At 44.3% G+C, this 22,033-nt stretch overlaps 1 protein-coding gene across 4 annotated transcripts in view; it reads right to left on the bottom strand.

Annotated features, from left to right (window-relative positions):
* Window positions 1-22,033, bottom strand: part of ppp1r12a (protein phosphatase 1, regulatory subunit 12A) — a 238,941-nt gene that overhangs the window by 166,553 nt on the left and 50,355 nt on the right. For all 4 annotated transcript variants that reach the window (XM_059977568.1, XM_059977565.1, XM_059977566.1 and 1 more), the window contains exon 2: window positions 15,656-15,786. In XM_059977568.1, the coding sequence (XP_059833551.1) occupies window positions 15,656-15,786 (131 nt within the window). The remainder of the gene's footprint in view (window positions 1-15,655; window positions 15,787-22,033) is intronic.

Genomic DNA, 22,033 nt, shown 5'->3' with positions numbered 1-22,033 from the left:
GCACAAAAAGAAGTGGTCTCAACACCAACCCTGTGGAACACGACTAGTTACAGGCAGCCAACCAGAAAAGGATCCTTTTATTCCCACTCGCTGCTTCCTACCAATGAGCCAATGCTCTAGCAATGTTAGTAACTTTCCTGTAATACCATGGGTTCATAACTTGGTAAGCAGCCTCATGTGTGGCACCTTGTCAAAGGCCTTTTGAAAGTCCAAATATACAGCATGCACTGCATCTCCTTTATCTATCCTACTTGTAATCTCCTCAGAATTCCAACAGGCTCGTCAGGCAGAATTTTCCCTGAAGGAAACTATGCTGACTTTGTACTATCTTGTTCTGTGTCACCAAATGCTCCATCACTTCAACCTTAACAATTGACACTGACATCTTCTCAACCACTGAGGTCAGGCTAACTGGTCTATAATTTCCTTTCTGCTGCCTTCCCCCTTTTCTTAAAGAGTGGAGTGACATTTGCAATTTTCCACTCCTCTGGCACCATGCCAGAATCCAATGATGTTTGAAAGAATTTCTAATGCCACACAATCTCTCACATTACCTCTTTCAGAACCCTCAGGTGCAGGTCATCTAGTCCGGGTGACTTACGTACCTTTAGGATTTTTTTTAGCTTTTTGAGCACCTTCTCATTTGTAATACTAACTGCACCCCCTTCTCTTCCTTCACACACTACATCAGGCATACTGCTCGTATCTTCCACAGTGAAGGCTGATGCAAAATACTAATTTAGTTCATCAGCCATCTCCTTGTCCCCCATTATTATTTCTCCTGCCTCATTTTCTAATGGTCCTGTATCCACTCTCATTTCTCTTTTATTTTTAAAGATACTTGAAAAAAACTTTTACTATCCACTTTGATATTATTTGCTAGCTTGCTTTCATATTTCATCTTTTCCCTCACTAATTATTTTTTTCAGCTGCTCTCTGTACGTTTTTAAAAACTTCCCAATCCTCTATCTTCTGACTAATTTTTGCTTTGCTGTATGCCCTTTCTTTTGCTTTTACAATAGCTTTGACTTCCCTTGTCAGGCCATGGTTGTACTGTTTTATCATTTTAAGTATTTCTTCATTTTTGGGATATGTATGTCCTGCTCCTTCTTCATTTTTCCCAGAAACACACGGCGTTGCTGCTCTTCTGACATCTCTGCCAGCAGCTCCTTCTTTGGCCAACTCCTCTCTCATACCACTATAATTTCCTTTACACCACTGAAATACTGATTCATCAGACTTTACTTTCTTCCTATCAAATTCCAAGTTGAACTCAATTATATTGTGATCACTGGTTCCTCACAGTTCTTTGAGCTCCCTAATAACCTCTGGTTCATTACTTAACACCCAATCCAATATAGCTGATCCTCTAATAGGCTCAAAAACAAACTGCTCTTTAAAAAAAAAGCCATTTCTTGGGCATTCAACAAACTTACTCTCCTGAGATCTATTACCAACCTGATTTTCCCAATGGACCTGCATGTTAAAATCTCCCATGACTACCCTAACATTGCCCTTTAATAACCTTTTTCTATTTCCTGTTGTAATCTGTGGTCCACCTCTCAGCCACTGTTGGGAGGCCTGTATATAACCACCATCAACGTCCTTTCACCCTTGCAGGTTCTTAACTCAACCCACAGGGATTTAACATCTTCCAATCCTATGTCACATCTTTCTACTGATTTGACGCCATTCTTTACCAGTAGAGCCACAGTACCCCCTCTGCCTGGTTCCCTATCCCTCTGATATAACTTGTAACATTAGACATTCAGCTCCCAACTATCCTTCAGCCATGATTCAGTGATGACTACAACATCTCTGCTCTTGTTCAGAGGCAAAGACAGAATGCACCGTCAGAGACTTTTACCCAGCAGAAGTGGCCCTGGGTTGTAACTTCAATGTGGCATAAAATATAGGAAGGATGTCAGAGTAAGTTCCTCCTCTTCCCCAACCCCCCCCCCCCCCCACACACACACACACAGAGTGAGGGTGCATTAAATGTGCTGTCAGGGATGGTGATAGAGGCAACAACATCTCAGAAACTCTTACATCGGCATGAATGAAGAATGGTGGGTTATGCAGGAAGGAAGGTGCAGAGTGATCTTAGAGTAGGTTAAAGCATCATCACTACAGCATGGACCAAAGGGCTTATACTGTGCTATGCTGTTCTATACTCACTGAGTCCAATACAACACAAACCATGGTCTATGACCTTGATCACCACTAAGGAAAAAGAGTTACAACAATAAATTAACACCACTGTTTGCATAATCCTCAAAAAGTCAGACACTATCCTGATCTGGATATGTACCACTGTTCCTTCAATAATACTGGGTCAAAATTCTGAAACTCTGTTGTCCAGAGCCTGTGGGAGCATCTTCTCCAGAACTGCTGAAGCTCCAGGATACCACATTATGAAGAGCAAAAAGACCATCAGACTTGAGCAAATTAGGCCATTTGGTCTAACAAGACTGTTCTGATATTCCATCATGGTTGATTTACTATCCCACTCAACATCAGGCTCATACCTTTTTCCCCATTACCTTTGACACCTTGACTTATCAAGAACTTATGAACTTCCACTTTTTTCCTCTATGATCCCAAATACAGTTCACCTCCCACACTGGCCGACTATAATCAGGTGCTTGCGATACTGCACGATGTCAACATCAAACAAGATACAGTCCACCCCAACACATTTCATAGCATAGTCACAGATTTCAGTCAGGCTTGTTTAAAGAAATCCTTGTCCAATTACCATCAGCATAAAACCTATAGTACCAAAGGTCTCAACACATTAGACCACTGCTATACCAAGGTAAGAAATAGCCAGGCCACATTTCAGGAAATTCGGATCACAAAGCTATCCTTCTCAAAGACTAAAGATCAAAGCTCCAGAGATTAGGACAACAAAGATGTGGTCACAAGAGGCAGATAAGCAACTACGGGATTGCTTTGAGTCAGTGGACAGATCGCGTTCAAGGACTACCTGTGGATCTGAATGAATACACTATGGTTGGCATGGATTTATAAAAACAGTTGTAGACAAGCATATCCTCACAAAATCATTCAGAGTCTTCCCCAACCAGAAATCCTGGATGACCCATGAGATCCACAATCCGCTGAGGACCAGATCAGAGGCATTCAAATCTGGTGATCAAAAAAGTTACAAGAGGTCCAGGTACGATCTACGGAAAGCTCTGTTTCTATCTTTTTTTCCTTTTCAAAGTTCTTTTGAAGACCCTGAACTGGAGTTACACTCTGACTTTGGTTTTTTGGCAGAAATGGGACCCGCTCTCAGGGCCTCACAACCAGCTGCTTTTCGGTATTCCAGGGATGCGGCCTGGAAGACGAGCGTGCATTCAGGGTTTCAGATTTTCGTGGCTCTGAAGAAGGGCTGATTCAAGGCTGGTGCCCCTGACTGAGGCATAGTGGGAGAACACAGAACACTGTGAGCAGCGGGTTATCTGCCATGGCTAGATGTCCAGAGACCTGAACCCTGGGGCCGACTCTCTGGGCACAGAGCTCGGAAAAGGCGACAGAACATACTTATAATATCATAAATCAGTCCATTGTTTATTATGTCTCCCCTCTCACTGTGAAACAGGGACACCTCTTTTTCCCTTGGGAGAGAGAGGGCCTGTGGTATGTCGAGTTATCAGGTCAACGAGTAGTCTTTGGGATATTGCAAGTCTCTATATTTATTGATGCTTTGCTGCACGCTTGGGTGCATGGTGGAGGGCACTGAAGCTTTTTTGCTGATGGGGAGGGGAGGTCGTAGCCTTGCTGCTGCTTGTGCATGGGAGGGGGAGGGCTTTGGGGTTTTAACATTTAACTGTCATTCATCCTTTGGGGCATTCCTCTGTTTTTGTAGATGTTTACAAAGAAAGAGCTTCAGGATGCATACTGTATATATTTCTTAGACATTAAATGTACCTATTGAAACAAATTCCCACAACCCCCAATAAATCTGCGATATCAGTCTCTGAGGCCAATGTGAGAGGATTCTTCAGAAAGGTGAAACTCAAGGAAAGCATCCAGTCCAGATGGGAGTATCTGGCCAAGCAATGAAGGCATGTGCTGATCAACTGGCTAGAGTGTTCTCTGAGATCTTTAACTGCTCGCTTCAGCAATCTGAGGTACCCACCTGCTTCAACCAGTGCCAAAGGAGAATATGGTAACCTGCCTCAATAACCATTGTCCAGTAGCATGTACATCCAGTGATGAAGTGCTTTGAGAGATTGGTGATGAAACATATCAACTCCTGCCTGAGGAGTTGGATATACGTCCTGCTCCAAATTGCCTACAGGCACAACAGGTCCACAGTAGGTGCCATCTCATTGGCTCATTCAATCATAGAACATCTGAACAGCAAAGGTGCATACTGTACATCAGGATACTCCTTGTTGATTACAGCTCAGCGTTTAACACTATCCGCACCTCAAAACTAACTGGTAATCTTCAAGACCTTGACCTCAACTACCTCCTTGTGCAACTGGATCCTCGATTTCCTCATTTGCTGGCCTCAGTCAGTTCAGATTGGCAACAACAACTCCTCCACAATCTCCATCAGCACAGACACCCCACAAGGCTGTGTACTTAGCCTTCTGTTCTACTCACTTTACAGTTACGTCTGTGTGGCTAAACAAAGTTCCAATGCCATATTCAAGTTTTCTGACAATACGAATGCCACAGGCTGAATCAAAGGTGGTGACACATCAGCATACAGGAGGGAGATTGAAAATCTGGCTGAGTGTTACCACTCAGCTGACATTTACTCAATGTAACCCACAATGTAATGCTGGCATTTACTCAATATCAGCATGACCAAACAGCTGATTATTGACTGCAGGAGGAAGAAATATGAGCCAGTCCTCAAGGAGGATTAATGGTGGACAGAGACATTAACTTTAGATTTCTTGGTGCTATCATTTCAGAGGACTTGTCCCTGGGCCCAGCACGAAAGTGAAATTATAAAGAATGCATGCAGCACCTCTATGTTCTCAGGAATTTGCAAAGATTTGGCATAACATCTAAAATTTTGACAAATGTCTATAGATGTGTGGTGAAAAGTATATTGACTGGTTGCATCACTTCTGGTATGGAAACACCAAAGCCCTTGAATAGAAATTACCTCAAAAAAAAGTGGACACAGCCCAGACAATCACAGGTAAAGCCCTCCCCACCATTGAACACATCCACATGGAGCATTCTTGCAGGAAAGCAGCATCCATCATCAGCAACCTCCAGGAGCCAGGTCATGTTCTCATCTCACTGGTGCCATCAAGAAGGTAGTACAGGAGCCTCAGGACTCACACCACCACGTTTAGGAACAGTTATTACCCCTCAACCAATGGGCTCTTGAACCAATGACAATTTCACTCAACTTCACTTGCCCCATTACTGAATTCTTCTCAGCCAGCCAGATTTACTAAATCTGTGGAATGCTCTGCCACAGATGGCAGTGAACGAACGCCCAGTCTGTGCATATATTTAAGGTGGAATTTGAACATTTCCTGAACGGTCAGGTTAGCAAAGGATATGGCGAGAATGTAGGTGTCTGGGATCGAGTGGGATCTGGAATCAGCCATGACGGAATGGTGAAGCAGACATGATGGGCCGAATGGTCTAATTCTGCTACTGCGTGTCTTAGGAACCAATGGACTCACTTCAAGGACTCTTCATCTAGTGTTCTTGATATTTATTGTTTATTATTATTATTTCTTTTTCTCTTTCTGATTTATTTGCACTGTTTGTTGTCTGAGTGAACAGTCGAAAGTGGCAGTGCATGTCAGCACAAATGACATCGGGAAGAAGAGAATGGACATTCTGCAGCGGGACTTCAGAGAACTTGGAAGAAGGTTGAAAAGCAGGAATTCCAGGGTGGTTATCTCTGGTTTGCTTCCAGTTCCTCGTGCTGGAGAGGGCAGGAACAGGGAGATAATGGATCTGAATGTGTGGCTGAGGAACTGGTGCAAGAAGCAAGGATTTACATTCTTGGACCACTGGGATCTGTTTTGGGGTAGGGATGAATTGTACAAAAGGGACAGGTTGCACCTTAATAGGTGGGGGACCAGCATTCTGGCAGACAGGTTTGCCACTGCAACACGGATGTGTTTAAACGGATGTGGGGGGAGGGGATGAACTGGAAATATAAGGATGGAGTTAAAGGGAAAGTGAAAATAAGAAAAGTTAAAAAGGACAACAGAATCAATGGAGTAGAAAGCTCAAGAAGAGATCATACAGTATGGCCAAGTGAAATAGGAATTGATATGAAAGGAGAGGGGAGTACCGAATTAAAAGTATTACATATGAATGCATGAAGTATAAGGAATAAAGTAGATGAGCTTGAGGCTCAGTTAGAAATTGGCAAGTACAATGTTGTGGGAGTAACTGAGACATGGCTTCAAGCGGACAGGGCCTGGGAAATGAATATTCAAGGATATACATCTTATCGAAAGGACAGACTGACTGGCAGAGGGGGTGGGGTGGCTCTGTTGGTGAGGAATGATATTCAGTCCCTTGAAAATGGACAAGGGAGAGCCAGTGGATGCAGTGTACCTGGACTTCCAGAAAGCTTTTGATGAAGTCCCACATAGGAGATTAGTGGGCAAAATAAGGGCACATGGTATTAGGGGCAGAGTACTGACATGGATTGAAAATTGGCTGGCTGACAGGAAACAAAGAGTTGTGATTAACGGGTCCCTTTCGGAATGGCAGGCTGTGACCAGTGGGGTACCGCAAGGTTCGGTGCTGGGACCGCAGCTGTTTACAATATACATTAATGACAGATGAAGGGATTAAAAGTAACATTAGCAAATTTGCTGATGACACGAAGCTGGGTGGCAGTGTGAAATGTCAGGAGAATGTTATGAGAATGCAGGGTGACTTGGACAGGTTAGGCGATTGGGCAAATGTATGGCAGATGCAGTTTAATGTGGATAAATGTGAGGCTATCCACTTTGGTGGCAAGACAGGAAAGCAGATTACTATCTAAATGGAGTCAAGTTAGGGAAAGGGGAAGTACAATGAGATCTAGGTGTTCTTGTACATCAGTCAATGAAAGCAAGCATGCAGGTACAGCAGGCAGTGAAGAAAGCTAATGGCATGCTGGCCTTTATAACAAGAGGAATTGAATATAGGGGTAAAAAGGTCCTTCTGCAGCTGTACAGGGCCCTGATGAGACCCCACCTAGCGTTTTGTGTGCAGTTTTGGTCTCCAAATTTGAGGAAGGACAGTCTTGATATTGAGGGAGTGCAGCGTAGGTTCACAAGGTTAATTCCCGGAATGGCGGGACTGTCATATGTTGAAAGATTGGAGCGACTGGGCTTATATACACTGGAATTTATAAGGATGAGAGGGGATCTGATTAAAACATATAAGATTATGAAGGGATTGGACACACTGGAGGCAGGAAGCATGTTCCCGCTGATGGGTGAGTCCAGAACGAGAGGCCACAGTTTAAGAATAAGGGGTAGGCCATTTAGAACAGAGATACAGAAAAACTTTTTCACCCAGAGATTGGTGGATATGTGGAAAGCTCTGCCCCAGAAGGCAGTAGAGGCCAAGTCTCTGGATGCACTCAAGAGAGAGTTAGATAGAACTCTTCTCGATAGCGGGGTCAAGGGATTTGGGGAGAGGGCAGTAACGGGGTACTGATTGTGTATGATCAGCCATGATCACAGTGAATGGCAGTGCTGGCTAGAAGGGCCGAAGGGCCTACTCCTGAACCTACTGTCTATTGTCTATTACACACTGGCTAGAGTGGTCTATCATTGATACTAAAGGTTCATTATCAAAGTATACATGCAGAATACAACTTCTCCAGTTCGTCCATAAAGTACAGAAAACCATGGAAGTAGTTGAAAGACAGCAATCCCACTCCCCCACGCACAAAATGAAAAAAGAAACAAAAACTCGTAAACCTCAAACCCCACCCCCAGCATAAAAACTAACAGATCAGCCACATGCAGAAACAACAAGAACATCAAAACCCAAACCCCCAGCCTGCCATTCAGCAACAAGATTGGTATTTATGGTTATTGGATTTAAGTATGCCTGCAAGAAAATGAATCTCAGAGTTGCATATGGTGACACATCTACTTTTAACTGAAATTACTTTGTCTTCACAACCATCTGTGCCAGTAAACTTCACTGATTCACCACCACCTGGCTTAAGAAACTCCTCCTCATCTCTGTTCTAAAGGAGTATTCTTCTATTCTGAAGCTGTGTCCTCTGGTCCGAGACTCCCCCACAATAGGACAAACCCTCTCCATGTCAACTCTATCTGGAGATGGGCAACCCATGCTGACATCCCAGAAAATAATTAAAACAGTCAAGCCAATTACTTCATACATGCAACAGCTACTGAACATGCAAAATTCAGCTCTATTTCATATGATCATCCCTTTCTGGAATTAGGCAAGTATTCAGGAAGTCATCAACTTGGCTCAAGTTACAAATCCCTCAATAACGAGGTCTGAATTCCACTTCACTCCCTCACCCGCACACCTATTCTTGGACAAGGACATACATCAGCTGGTCAAGCAGACAGCACAGCTGATTCCTGATTTAAAGTGCCGTTTAAATTGTGCTCAAAATAAATTCATAAGCTGACCCAGGTATGATACTGGTTACATTCTTTAAGGATGCTCATGTACTGGAAATTCAGTTAAGGCTTAATACCACACCAGTGCTATAACTCATTATGAGTTTGAGGAGATTTGCTGACACCAAAAACTCACAAATTTCTACAGATGTACCATGAGTACATTCTGACTGGTTGCGACACCAGTTGATATGAGGGGGCCACTGCAGAGGATTGGAAAAAACTGTAGAGGATTGTAACCTCAGTCAGCCCCATCATGGGCACTTGTCTTCCAAACATCAAGGTCATCTTCAATAGGTAATACCTCATAAAGGTGGCTGCCATCATTAAGGACCTCCACCACCTCAGACATGTCCTCTTATTGCTACCAAAAGGTGGCACAGGAACTTGAAGACACATACTCAACGCTTCAGAAGCAGCTTATTCCCCGACGCCATCAGATTTCTGAACAGAAAATGAACCCATGAAAACCAGATCACTATATTTGCTCTCTTGCTGCATTACTTATTTAAAGTTTTATACATATTTTTATTGTAATTTATAGAATTTTATGCATTACACTGCATTGTTACTGCACAACGACATATTTCATGGCATGTTGGTGATAAATCTGATTCAATGCGGTTATCTGAAGTGGCAAACTGCATATCTTAGTTTCTGCTAGCGTGAAGACTGAGAGGCACAGCCTCAGAATAAAAGGATGCCCCTTCAGAACAGAGATGAAAAGGAATTTCTTCAGCCAGATGTTGGTGAATCTGTGGAATTCACTGCAACAGACAACTGTGGAGAAAAAAGTCATTGGGTATATTTAAAGCAGTGGTTGACAGGTTCTTGATTAGTAAGGGCATCAAAGGTTCCAGGAAGGCAGGAGAATGGGATTAAGAGGGATAATAAATCTGCCAGGATGGAATACCAGAACAATGAGCCAAACAGTTTCATTCTGCTCCTATGTCTGATGGTCTTATGGGACTGAATCGATGGTCTTAAGGTGAATGTGAAGATGTTTCCCCTAAAACTAAGAATCACTGTTTAAAAATAAGTAATTTCTAAAGATTAAGTGCAGTTTTCTCAGAGGAGTTCAGGATTCTGAGGTGAAGGTGGTACTGTGGCGACCCATTTCCTGGCACATCCGAACCGACTCACAATTAGATAGCCTACGGGGGTTTGCGAGCACAGAGCTTTGGAGCCTCTGCGCCATGGGGGGCAGGTTGAGGGAGGCTTAAAAGTGAGGCTGAAGATTTCGAATAAAGTTTTTTTCCTTCGACTGCAGTTACCGACTCCGTGTCGTAATTTTAGCGCTGCGTGTAGCACACCGCTACAATTGGTGACCCCGACGGTCCAAACGATTTTTGGACCAGAAATGACCGACGCCGCCTCTGTTCATGCGATTTCATTGAAACTGCCGGGTTTCTGGACACAGCGCCCGAACCTATGGTTCCAGCAAGCCGAAGCCCAATTCCACGTTCGCCAGATCACAGAAGACACCCGCTACTACTACGTGGTGAGCTCCCTCGACCAGGACACAGCGGCCCAGGTCACGGAGTTCGTACAGTCGCCCCCGGCAGACGGCAAGTACACGGAATTCAAAGCCCTGCTCCTCAGGACTTTCGGACTCTCACGGCACGAGCGGGCTGCCCGTTTACTGCACCTGGATGGCTTGGGCGACAGACCTCCATCAGCTTTAATGAATGAGATGTTGTCTCTCGCCAAAGGACACACACCCTGCCTCATGTTTGAGCAGGCATTCCTGGAGCAGCTGCCCGAGGACATACGCCTGCTGCTGTCCGACGCGGATTTCAGTGACCCCCGGAAGGTGGCAGCCCGGGAGGACTTGCTGTGGAACGCCAAAAAGGTGAGCGGGGCGTCCATCGCACAGATCTCCCAGCCACGCTCCCGGCAGCAAACCAGTCCAGGCCCGGCCGCAGAGCCCGCCAACCCCCAGCCCAAGGAACACTGGTGCTTCTACCACCAGCGGTGGGGCGCAGAAGCCCGCCGTTGTCACCCGCCCTGCAAGTTCCCGGGAAATGCCAGGGCCAGCCGCCGCTGATGGCTATGGCGGCTGGCCATCGGGATAGCCTCCTGTATGTGTGGGATAGAAGGTCGGGACGCCGGTTTTTGGTCGATACTGGGGCTGAGATCAGCGTTTTACCTCCGACGAGTTACGACACACGCAGCAGGGCACCGGGTCCCCCCCTGAGGGCCGTGAATGGCAGCACAGTAAGGACCTATGGCACCCGTCAGGTGCAGCTACAGTTCGGCTCCAGCCAGTTCACGTGGGACTTCACACTGGCCGCCGTAGCCCAACCGCTTCTGGGTGCGGATTTTTTGCGGGCTCACAGCCTACTGGTCGACCTGTCCAGGAAGAGACTGGTACACGCCGAGACCTTTCAGACGTTCTCCCTGGGTGCAGCCCAGTTGCCAGCCCCTCACCTCGGCTCCATCACGCTGTCCGACAACGACTTCACCAGGGTCCTGGCGGATTTCCCATCAGTTCTGGCACTGCAGTTCACAGCGGCCATGCCCAGGCACGGCGTACAGCACCACATCCCGACCCAGGGACCACCCCTCCACGCCCGCGCTCGGCGGCTTCCCCTGGACAAGCTCCGACTGGCAAAGGAGGAGTTCCAGAGGATGGAGGAATTGGGGATCATCCGGCGGTCCGACAGCCCATGGGCCTCCCCCCTGCACATGGTGCCCAAAGCGACGGGGGGCTGGAGACCGTGCGGCGACTACCGCAGGCTGAACGAGGCTACCACATCGGACCGCTACCCTGTGCCGCACATTCAGGACTTTGCGGCAAACCTGCACGGCGCACGGATCTTCTCCAAGGTAGACCTCGTCCGAGGGTACCATTAAATCCCGATGCATCCTGACGACGTCCCCAAAACGGCTCTCATCACCCCGTTTGGCCTTTTCGAGTTCCTCCACATGCCGTTCGGCCTGAAGAATGCCGCACAGACGTTCCAGCGGTTAATGGACGCGGTGGGACGGGACCTGGACTTTGCGTTCATCTATTTGGATGACATCCTCATAGCCAGCAGCAGTCGTCAGGAGCATCTGTCCCACCTCCGTCAACTCTGCGCCCGACTGAGTGAGTACGGTCTTACAATCAACCCCGCCAAATGCCAGTTCGGACTCGATACCATTGACTTCCTGGGCCACAGGATTACTAAAGGCGGGGCAACCCCTCTGCCCGCTAAGGTAGATGCGGTTCGCCTCTTTCCCCGACCCACCACGATCAAAGACCTTCAGGAATTCGTAGGTATGGTCAATTTCTACCGCCGCTTCCTCCCTTCAGCTGCCCGGATCATGCGCCCCCTGTTCGCCCTGATGTCGGGTCCGAGCAAGGACATTACCTGGGACGAGGAGTCTGCCGCCGCTTTCGTTCAAATGAAGGAAGCTTTGGCGGACGCCGCAATGCTAGTACATCCCAGAATGGACGCCCCTATCGCCCTCACAGTGGACGCATCAAACACGGCAGTCGGTGGGGTGCTGGAGCAACTCATCGCAGGTTGCTGGCAACCCCTGGCGTTTTTCAGCAAACACCTGCGACCACCCGAGCTCAAATACAGTGCTTTCGACCGGGAACTGTTGGCGCTCTACCTGGCAATCCGGCATTTCAGGTACTTCCTAGAAGGTCGGCCCTTCACCGCGTTCACGGACCACAAACCGCTTACCTTTGCATTTACAAAAGCGTCCGACCCCTGGTCGTCCCGCCAGCAACGCCACCTGTCCTACATCTCTGAATACACGACGGATGTCCGGCACGTCTCGGGTAAGGACAATGTCGTGGCGGATGCGCTCTCTCGCCCTACCGTTCATGCCCTTTCCCAAGGGGTAGACTTTGAGGCACTGGCAGAGGCACAGCAGGCAGATGAGGAGATTCCGAGTTACAGAACCGCAGTCTCCGGTTTGCAGCTCCAGGACCTCCCCGTGGGCCCGGGTGACAGGACCCTACTCTGTGACGTCGCCACCGGCCAGCCCCGTCCCGTCATCCCGACAGCGCCGCGTTTTCGACTCCATTCATAACTTTCCAGCAGGTTCGTTTGGCACGGACTCCGCAAACAGGTCAGTGAATGGGCCAAAACGTGCATGCACTGCCAGACGGCCAAGGTGCAGCGGCACACCAAAGCCCCACCGCAGCAGTTCCATCCCGCCCACCGGCGTTTCGACCACATTCATGTGGATATCGTGGGCCCCCTGCCAGTGTCGCGCGGAGCGCGGCACCTCCTGACTATCGTGGACCGGTTCACAAGATGGCCAGAGGCGGTCCCGCTCACCGACACCACCTCCGAATCTTGCGCCCGAGCCCTGATCGCCACCTGGATATCTCGCTTTGGTGTACCGGCCCACATTACCTCCGACAGAGGCGCCCAGTTCACCTCCAGCCTGTGGTCAGCTATGGCCAGCCTTTTGGGGACTCAGCTGCACCACACCACTGCCTACCACCCACAGTCGAACGGGCTAGTGGAGCGTTTCCACCGTCACCTGAAGTCGGCCCTCATGGCCCGCCTGCGAGGAGCCAACTGGGCGGACGAGCTTCCCTGGGTCCTACTCGGCATCCGCACAGCGCCCAAGGACGACCTGCACGCCTCGTCGGCCGAGTTGGTATACGGCGCACCCCTGGTCGTCCCCGGGGAGTTCCTACCAGCCCCAAGGGGGCAAGAGGAAGATCCTGCAGCAGTCCTGGGCAGACTACGCGAGAAGCTCGGTAACCTGGCCCCCAAACCCACTTCACAGCACGGGCGGCACCCGACCTGCGTACCCAAAGACCTACAGAACTGTAAGTTTGTGTTTGTACGAAGGGGCGGGCATCGGCCACCGCTGCAGCGGCCATACGAGGGGCCGTTTATGGTGCTCCAGAACAACAGGTCCACGTTCGTGCTGGACGTTGGGGGGAAAGAGGAGGTTTTCACGGTGGACCGCCTCAAACCGGCCCATGTGGACCTGGCGCAACCGGCCGAGTTTCCGGCACCTCGGCGCAGAGGCCGACCTCCCGAGCAGGTTCTGGCCCAGACTGTGGACATTGGGGGGTGTATCGCCGGTTCTGGGGGGGGGGGTTATGTGGCGACCCATTTCCTGGCACATCCGAACCGACTCACAATTAGATAGCCTACGGGAGTTTGCGAGCACAGAGCTCTGCGCCATGGGGGGCAGGGTGAGGGAGGCTTAAAAGTGAGGCTGAAGATTTCGAATAAAGTTTTTTTCCTTCGACTGCAGTTACCGACTCCGTGTCATAATTTTAGCGCTGCGTGTAGCACACCGCTACAGTACCACCAAAGTCTTTGAATGGTTAAGATAAACTTACACATATGTTTAATAGGTATGGGATGGTAGGTTATTGGGGAATGCCGAAATTCAGTTATCAGATCAGCTGTGGCCTTTAAGGGACCATGTCCTCCTGCTCTTTCAATTCCCATGTTGGAAGTTGTATTTGAATGCTCTCCAAGCCAAATATATCTAACTTAAATGAAACAATCACAAGATGAGAACATACACTCAAAGTAAACCATTTCAGTGCTTGATTTTAATTAGATATTCTAACTGACTCACTAAAATCCAAACATCTAACATTAATCCAAAGGGGCTTTCCAGTACTGTAGTTACACCATTCACTACAGGTGACTACCATTATTCTTTTTTTAAGTTGCTTAATATATAATAGCTAGTTTTACTGGGTGGTGATATTACTGCATTTTCAATACAAGATTAGCTTCACACCCCCAAGTTAAAGCAGAAGGATGTCAGTAAAGTTGGTCAAAACTGAAGTGAACAGTAAAGTGCCACCTAACTTTGAATCTTGAAATTTAATGAGTTATGAAATATCATTGCAACTTTTGCCAATTTAACTAGTAGTATGTGACTAATGGCCATTTCTCATCAGATGAAAATCTGCCTGTTCTAACAGTGGTGGTCCAACTTGGTCAAAAAGCTTAAGCCATAACAGTCATGAAGCAAATAAAACAATGGCATTCAGTGAGTTTTTATTTCCAGAATCTGGCCACCGCATACACTGGCAAGAGTGGATATCTTTTATGTTTCGGGGGGTGGGGGCAGTCAGTGTATTGGTTTTTGCAAAGGAGAGGTTGGGGATTTGGGGTCTGATGTTCTCGTTGGTTTCTCTGTGTGAGCAATCTGTTGGTTTTTGTGTGTGGGACAGAGGATTGGAGGTTTGATGATGTTGCTGTTCTTTTCCAAGTGAGGGGGGAGTGGGTTGGGGGGTCTGAGGTTTATGATTTTCTGGCTGCCATATACTGGGTGGGCAATCTGTTGGCTTTTGTATGAGAGAGGGGGTTGGGGGTTTTGGGTTTGTGAGTTTTCTTTATTTCTGTGCGGGGGGGGGGGGGTTGATGTCTTTTCTTTCAACAACTTCCGTGGCTTTCCTGTATTTCCTGACTACTTGAAGATAAATATCAAAGTTCTATTGTACATGCATACTTCAACAACAAAATGAACCTTTAAAAAGTATTTGAATTCTTGAGCAACACAAAATTATAGAAGAACTCAGCACGTCAGACAGCCTTTATGGAAGGGAATAAATAGTCGACATTTTGGACTGTGACCCTTCATTAAGACTCAAGTCAGCTGTTTCAGCCTCTCCATAGGCGCTGCCTGGCCTGCTGAGTTCCTCCAGCATTTTGTCTGTTGCTCTGGATTTTCAGCATCTGTCCAAGCCTTGTAATTATCAAGTGCCTGAAGAATTTAACTCAATGGAAATAGTGCCCATGTCCTTTTGATTAAAAGGCTGAAATAATGATTTTTCTCAGTCATAGCTTCAACATCATGGCCCATACAATGCAAAATATTTATTAACTATACCACGTACAGGGCAAAGCTTTTACTCGACTGAAATAATTTAAACCTTGCACAGAGCAGAATTTTCACACTGATATTGCTTCCCAACCCTAAAATCAATGTTACAAAATCAAATGGAAGTCTGGACACTTGGTTCTAGGTTTTCCTCTCCAGACTCCATATTACCAAATGACAATTAATAAAAAGCATGAAGCAATTTTGTTTTAAAAACAGGAATGCCCAGTACTTACATTGCTATATCTGCATATCCACAAGAAGCAGCTGCATGTAGTGGGATCCAACCTTCGTTATCTGGCTGGTTAATATTTGCAGAATGTTCCACTAGGAATTTCACCATATCCAAATTATCATCTATACATGCCTACAAAAGATACAAAAATATTTATAAATATTTCGCAGAGATGCAAGAGTAAGAAAATTCATCTCAAGCACTGTTACATGAACTTAATCAAAATAAGCACAATAATCATTTGATAACTGATCTGGATACAGAAACAGCATTCCAAATCAGATCAGTTCTCCACGTGTTTTCAGTTTCCTAACCAGTATTTCAAATTCAAGTCAGATCAAGCACATTAAACGTAAGAGAAAATTAGGCTTTATAGCCCATATTATTCACACTCAGATTTCCTCACACAAACTGCATTTCTGAGTGGAATCGGAATAACAATGAACTGATGATAAAAGACTTGCAGATTGTTTATGAAGGCTGAAAATAGGACAAATTGCATCAAATTCACAAGGGACTTTGCAATTGCTGAAGGAAAGATGAGCTTACATTTCAAACGTCAAACCTTCATCAGAATTGCTCATAGGGCCAACATTTTTGTTATGTTCATCACTAAAACAAAATAAAATAATTTATGGAGTGTTCAAAACAAAAATCCAAAGCAAATAACAATTCCCCTCAATGCATTACTGCTACAAATGACATCTGAAGTTAGGCTTATTCATGCTTTATAAACCACAAATGTATTATGCAGTGACTGAGTGATTTGCTAAATATTTTAGTCCACACTTTGTTTTTATTTCATACAGTCACACAACACAAGCAAGCTTTATTAAGTTGTTTAGTCAGGATTTAAACATGCTGAAGAGTTCATGCTCACAATTACTGAACTTGCACAAACACTTAACAGAAAAGGTCTTGCCAAACCATTTGAAAAAGATTAGCCATGGAAGTACAATTTGCACTGCTAAGTTTTATAAATCTGTTCAACTTGCATAAATCCCTTCAGAAAAGAGTGCAAGACTATACAGTACTCAATAATCAAAATGTCAATAATTGGTGCTCATCGACTGTTGGTTTCAGATGCCTGCTTAGATGCCTAAACAGATACTGTTTATTAAATGATAATGAGGTAAAGAGAGGGGCATGTAATCAGAGAGATTTTAGAGGCTATCAGGATATACCATGTATTCTGATGGACTTAGTGTTTGTGTTTCAATGTTTGGACAAAAAATCATTTGCCTGATTTCTCAAGCAAGGCAGAATCATTTCATTAGTTTTTCAAAACTAATGAATAGAAATGAAAAGCTGAACAAATGAAGATAACTTCATTTGGAAATGAACACATAAGCCTCCATATTTTTAAGTTACAGCGAATCAGAAACATTTAAATATTATTTTGACGGAACTATTTGAACTGGAGTTAAAAACAAAACATGTTATAAGTAATCAGCAGTCTCAAAGCATCTTGTAGAAGCGCAAGTTTAAAAGTTTATGATGCACTGAATCGGAAAAGACTGCAGAGGAGTGTTCACTTAGCCAACTCCATCAAGGGCACTTGCCTCCTCATCATTGAGGACATCTTCAAAGACAATGCCTTAGGAATGTGGCATCCATCATCAAGGACCCTCACTATCCAGTACTTGCCCTCCTAGCACTACCATCAGGAAGGTGGAATTGGAGCCTGAAGGCACAGTGTCAGCATTTCAGGAACAGCTTTGACCCTTCCACTACCAGATTTCTGAACAGTCCATGAACACCACTATCCATTTTGATTTTGAGGACTGTGCAGATAGGTTTATGGTCTTTCTTCAGTCCATGCTAGCAGAACATACAGACAGATGCTGCTTGGCGAACACTGAGATTAGTCCTGCATGCGGTGTAGGCCTTCAAACTTTATTTTATGGATGATTGGAGGCTTTGCTGGCACACCAGAGGTCACAGTAAATTTCATCTTTTATATCTGCCATCAGAATGGCTTCGAAGCTTGAGAAAATAATCCACTCTCACCAGGATTTACTGTTTGCGGGACAGAGGGCAACATTTGCAAACACATGATCAACCACGAATCACACAAAAAGAAATTGTCAGATATTCCTTTCCTACAAAGTCCAGTTGTTCTACTTGAGCCATCTGCAACCAACTTGACACATGATATGTTAGGTTCTCTAAATGTCTCAGAGAAACAAAGACTTCTGTGGTCTGCTGCAATCTTTATTCTTTCCACTGCCACATTGCCAATTTAGAGCTTCATTACATATTGACAACAAAAGAATTTAATGACTGTCACTTACATTGTTAACAATTACATACTTGATTATTTTACAATTCTAGTATGCATTTTCCCCATTTCAAAATATTGTGCAGCTTTTTTTTTACTGAAAATGGCCATTGGTCACCAAAGTTCACAGAACCATGTCTTATTTTCATGAAAAGATCACTACTCATCCTCAGTTACCTTTATAGTGAACGGAGCCTGATTTGAGAATAAATCAGCTCCAATTTATCAATCAACACAACCTGTTTCTACAATTTCACAGATCACAGAAGAGACCAAGAAGAAACCCAAGGAGATCAAGTGGAGGTTGATAGGTTCTTCATTAGGGCGTCAGGGGTATATGGGGAGAATGGGGTTGATAGTAAGTAAATCAGACATGGCAGCCCCTCCCCCAACCCTTCTTACTCTGACTCCTCTTTTTTTCTCCAGTCCTGATAAGCGGTCTCAACCCAAAATGGTGACTGTATTCATTCCCATAGATGCTGCTTGGTCTACTGAGTTCCTCCAGCATTTTTTTATGTTACTTGGATTTCCAGTATTTGCTGATTTTTTTCTTCTTTGTGGAATGACAGGGTAGACTCAATGGGCCGAATAGCCTAATCCTACTCCTATGTCTAATGTTATTAACGTATATCGTAACCTATTCAACTTTGCAAGAGATTTTGTCCACCCCAGTAACACAAACAGAAAAGCACGTCTCTCAAGAAAATCATTTTTCAAACTTTTCAGAGTCAGGTCTTCCAATACATTCAAGAATGCAATACCTTCTTTCAAATTGCACTTTCAGTTCTTTACCCAAATGTGACAACAGAAGCTTTAAGAAAAACAAGTTTTATCTTGAATTTCACACACCTCAAAAAGGAGATTTTAAAAAGTATTTTAATTCCCTTGGTTTGGCTTAACTGGAAACAAAGCTGTAATAGCCCTTTGGATGTTTATGAAGTCTGTCAAATGACTGATTCAAAGGACAAAACATTTGCATATTTTCTCCAGGGGTTGTATATATGCTCCTGTTGTTGCTTGTGTTGTTTATTTATTTAGATATACCATGCAGAACAGGCCAACAAACCACCCAGCAACCAATCAATTCAATCCTAGCCAAATCACAAAGCAATTTACAATGACCAATTAACCTGCTAATTGGTACGTCTTTGGGCTGTGGGAGGAGACTGGAGCACCTGGAGGAAACATATGCAATAAACCCATAGGAATAACATACAAATTTCTTACAGAAGACACCAGAATTGAACTCCAAACTCTGACACGCCAAGCTGCATCTCACCAGGGGCATGTTATGTTGACGCCAGAATGTGTGCTGATACCTGTCGGTTGCCCCCAAAACATCCTCAGATTGTGTTGCTTGCTAACACGAATGACTTATTCCACAGTATATTTCAATGAGCACGTGAGAAATAAAATGAATCTGAATCTACAAGCTTTCAGAAACAAGACCATAAATCATATGAACAAATTTAGATCATTCGGCCCATTGAGTCTGCTCCACCATTACATCCTGGATGATTTATCAACCTCACTCTCCTCATAACCTTTAATACACTGACTAACCAAGAACCCATTTTCCTCAGCTTTAGGTATACCCAATGACTTGACCTTCACAGCCATCTATCACAATTCCACAGATTTACCACCCTCTAGCTAAAGATATTCATCATCTCTCTTCAAAAGGGACATCCTTATATTCTTTGGCTGTGCCCCCAGTCGAAAACGTCCCAGCTCCTAAATTTAACAAGCTTCCAGTACTAGCAGTTACCAAAATACATTATTCAAAGCACGTTTAAGCTTAATTTACAAGTAGTCTGGCTGCAGTTCTCGATTTAGTTGACATAGTATCCTACTACTGTTTTAGAAAGGTTTTAAAATATTGTATTCCATATTCTACTGTGCCATGATTTAGCAAAGCTTAACTGAAAACCTTAGTATCTAATTATTCTTTTGATCACTGTACCCTCTGCAAAAACACAACAGACCATTAAGAGGCAGTTTTAGAATTTATAGTAAAGACGATTGTGGTTAATTGAAGTATTAAGAACATGGAAAACTGAAGCTTCAAAGAAACAAGAGTGTCTCAGTCCTGCCGAGGAGTCTCGGCTCGAGCCATTAACTGTACTTTTTTTCCCCCACAGATGCTGCCTGGCATGCTGAGTTCCACCAGCATTTTGTGTGTTGCTTGGATTTCCAGCATCTGGAGATTTTCTCTTGTTTGTGATTGAATTATTGGGGATTTATGACTTTGAAGAGGTTCAGGACAGAGACAAGCTTAGAAAGTGATTAAACTGGAGATATGATTAGAGATTGCAGCCCTCTTTACAACTAGCTAAGCAAAGAGTTCCATTCTCCATTAAGAGCACTGTAATTGAAAACTTAATTTATTTTTGGTAAATGTACCAAGATACCTGATTTCATCAAAATACTAACATGTTTCAAGATCTACAAGCTAACTTTTAAATTAATTTAATGTGCTTGCATACATGTTATTACTGCAAATCTCTAACTTGTAATAGTATTTTATTCCCTGGAGCATTGCAGAATGAGGGGAGATATGACAGATGTGCAGAAAATTATGAGTATAGAAAGGTAAATGCCAAAAGGCTTTTTCCACTGTGCTTGGATGCAGACGTCTCAGGCACCCTAGACTTTTTTTTACATGATTTCAGATTCTATGGCCTCCCTAGAGCCCTGACCATTGAGGCCGTTTGGTATTACCTGGAGAAAAAGAAAAAAACAAGACGGTCTGCAGAAGAACTGTGCCAAGATTCAAGATGCTCGGAACAACCTACAAGCCAATTTTCTTATAAAACTGTATGACACTGTGCCCAAGAGAATTGATGCAGTTTTAAAGGCAACGGTGGTCACACCAAAATTTGATTTGATTTAGATTTTTCTTTAACTATTTACTGCTCTTTATCTTAAAATTGACATTTGGAAACTATACATTTAGTTACTTATGAAAGCATTTTGACTTTACAAAATTTGTGCCTATGAACTACAAAACTAGAGGACATCAGTTAAGGGTGAAAGGTGAAATGTTTAAGGAGAACGTGAGGGGGAACCATTCAGAGGGTGGTGAGAGAAGTGGTAGATGTGGGTTTGATTTCAACATTTAAGAGAAGTTCAGTTAATATACGGCAGGGTATGAAGGCCTACCGTCCAGGTACAGATTAATGGAACAAGGCAGTATAATAGTTTGGTATGGACTAGATGGGCCAAAGGGCAAGGTTGTGTGACATAGTACTATATAAGCTTGAGCAGGTCTCAAACACTAGTAAGAATATTTCTACTTCAAGTTGATGCTATTAATTTCACTATTTCTAATATCACAAGACCATAAAACAAAGGAGCAAAACTAGACCATTCAGTCCATCAAGCCTGCTTCACCATTCTATCATGACTGATTTATTAAAATCAAATTCAATATGCTGTAATCTAAGCGCTCAAATTCACAATGAAACAATTAGAAAGACCTGGAACAGAAGGAATAAAAAGCGATCCAAAAACTATGTAAAAATGAAGAAATGCCTTTTGCTGTGTGACAAAAAAGTTACAATATCTGGGAAATTGTCAAACTACAACAGTTCACTAGGAAGGAATACTTTTAATTTGCAAACCTACTACAATGCACGAGACTGTAACAGTCAGCATAGGTCTACAATTTGTTCTGAAAAGAAAATGCAGGAAAGGTCTCACTGTTGAATTTCATAAACTGACTGAAACCCAAACAACATGAGCAATCTAAAAGGAGATTGATTAAAGCCAAGTGGCTAGCATAAGCAACTGTGCATAGACATGAAATCAGATAAGGTAATATACTTTGAAATTAGACAGTTAAAACAAATGATTGACGGAAGCATCCATAAAATGTTCCGAAGTATGAAGGATATGGGGTGAAGAACACTTTTCCAATGAATGACCGTCAACACCAGTGGTGAAATATTGGGCAGCATTCAAAGTCTTTGTGATTCAACCTTGCAGATGCACCTGGAGCAATTAATTTCAGATATCATGCCTTCAAGGAGAGATTAGTTAAATAAAAACCTGGGTCAGATTTGAGTGATAAGGAGACTTCTCTTTAATCTGCAATAT

The sequence above is a fragment of the Hypanus sabinus genome, chromosome 8 (genome assembly GCF_030144855.1).
Source record: "Hypanus sabinus isolate sHypSab1 chromosome 8, sHypSab1.hap1, whole genome shotgun sequence".
Taxonomy (NCBI): domain Eukaryota; kingdom Metazoa; phylum Chordata; class Chondrichthyes; order Myliobatiformes; family Dasyatidae; genus Hypanus; species Hypanus sabinus.
Note: the sequence above shows the minus strand (reverse complement) of the source record. Positions and strands in the feature narration are given on the sequence as shown.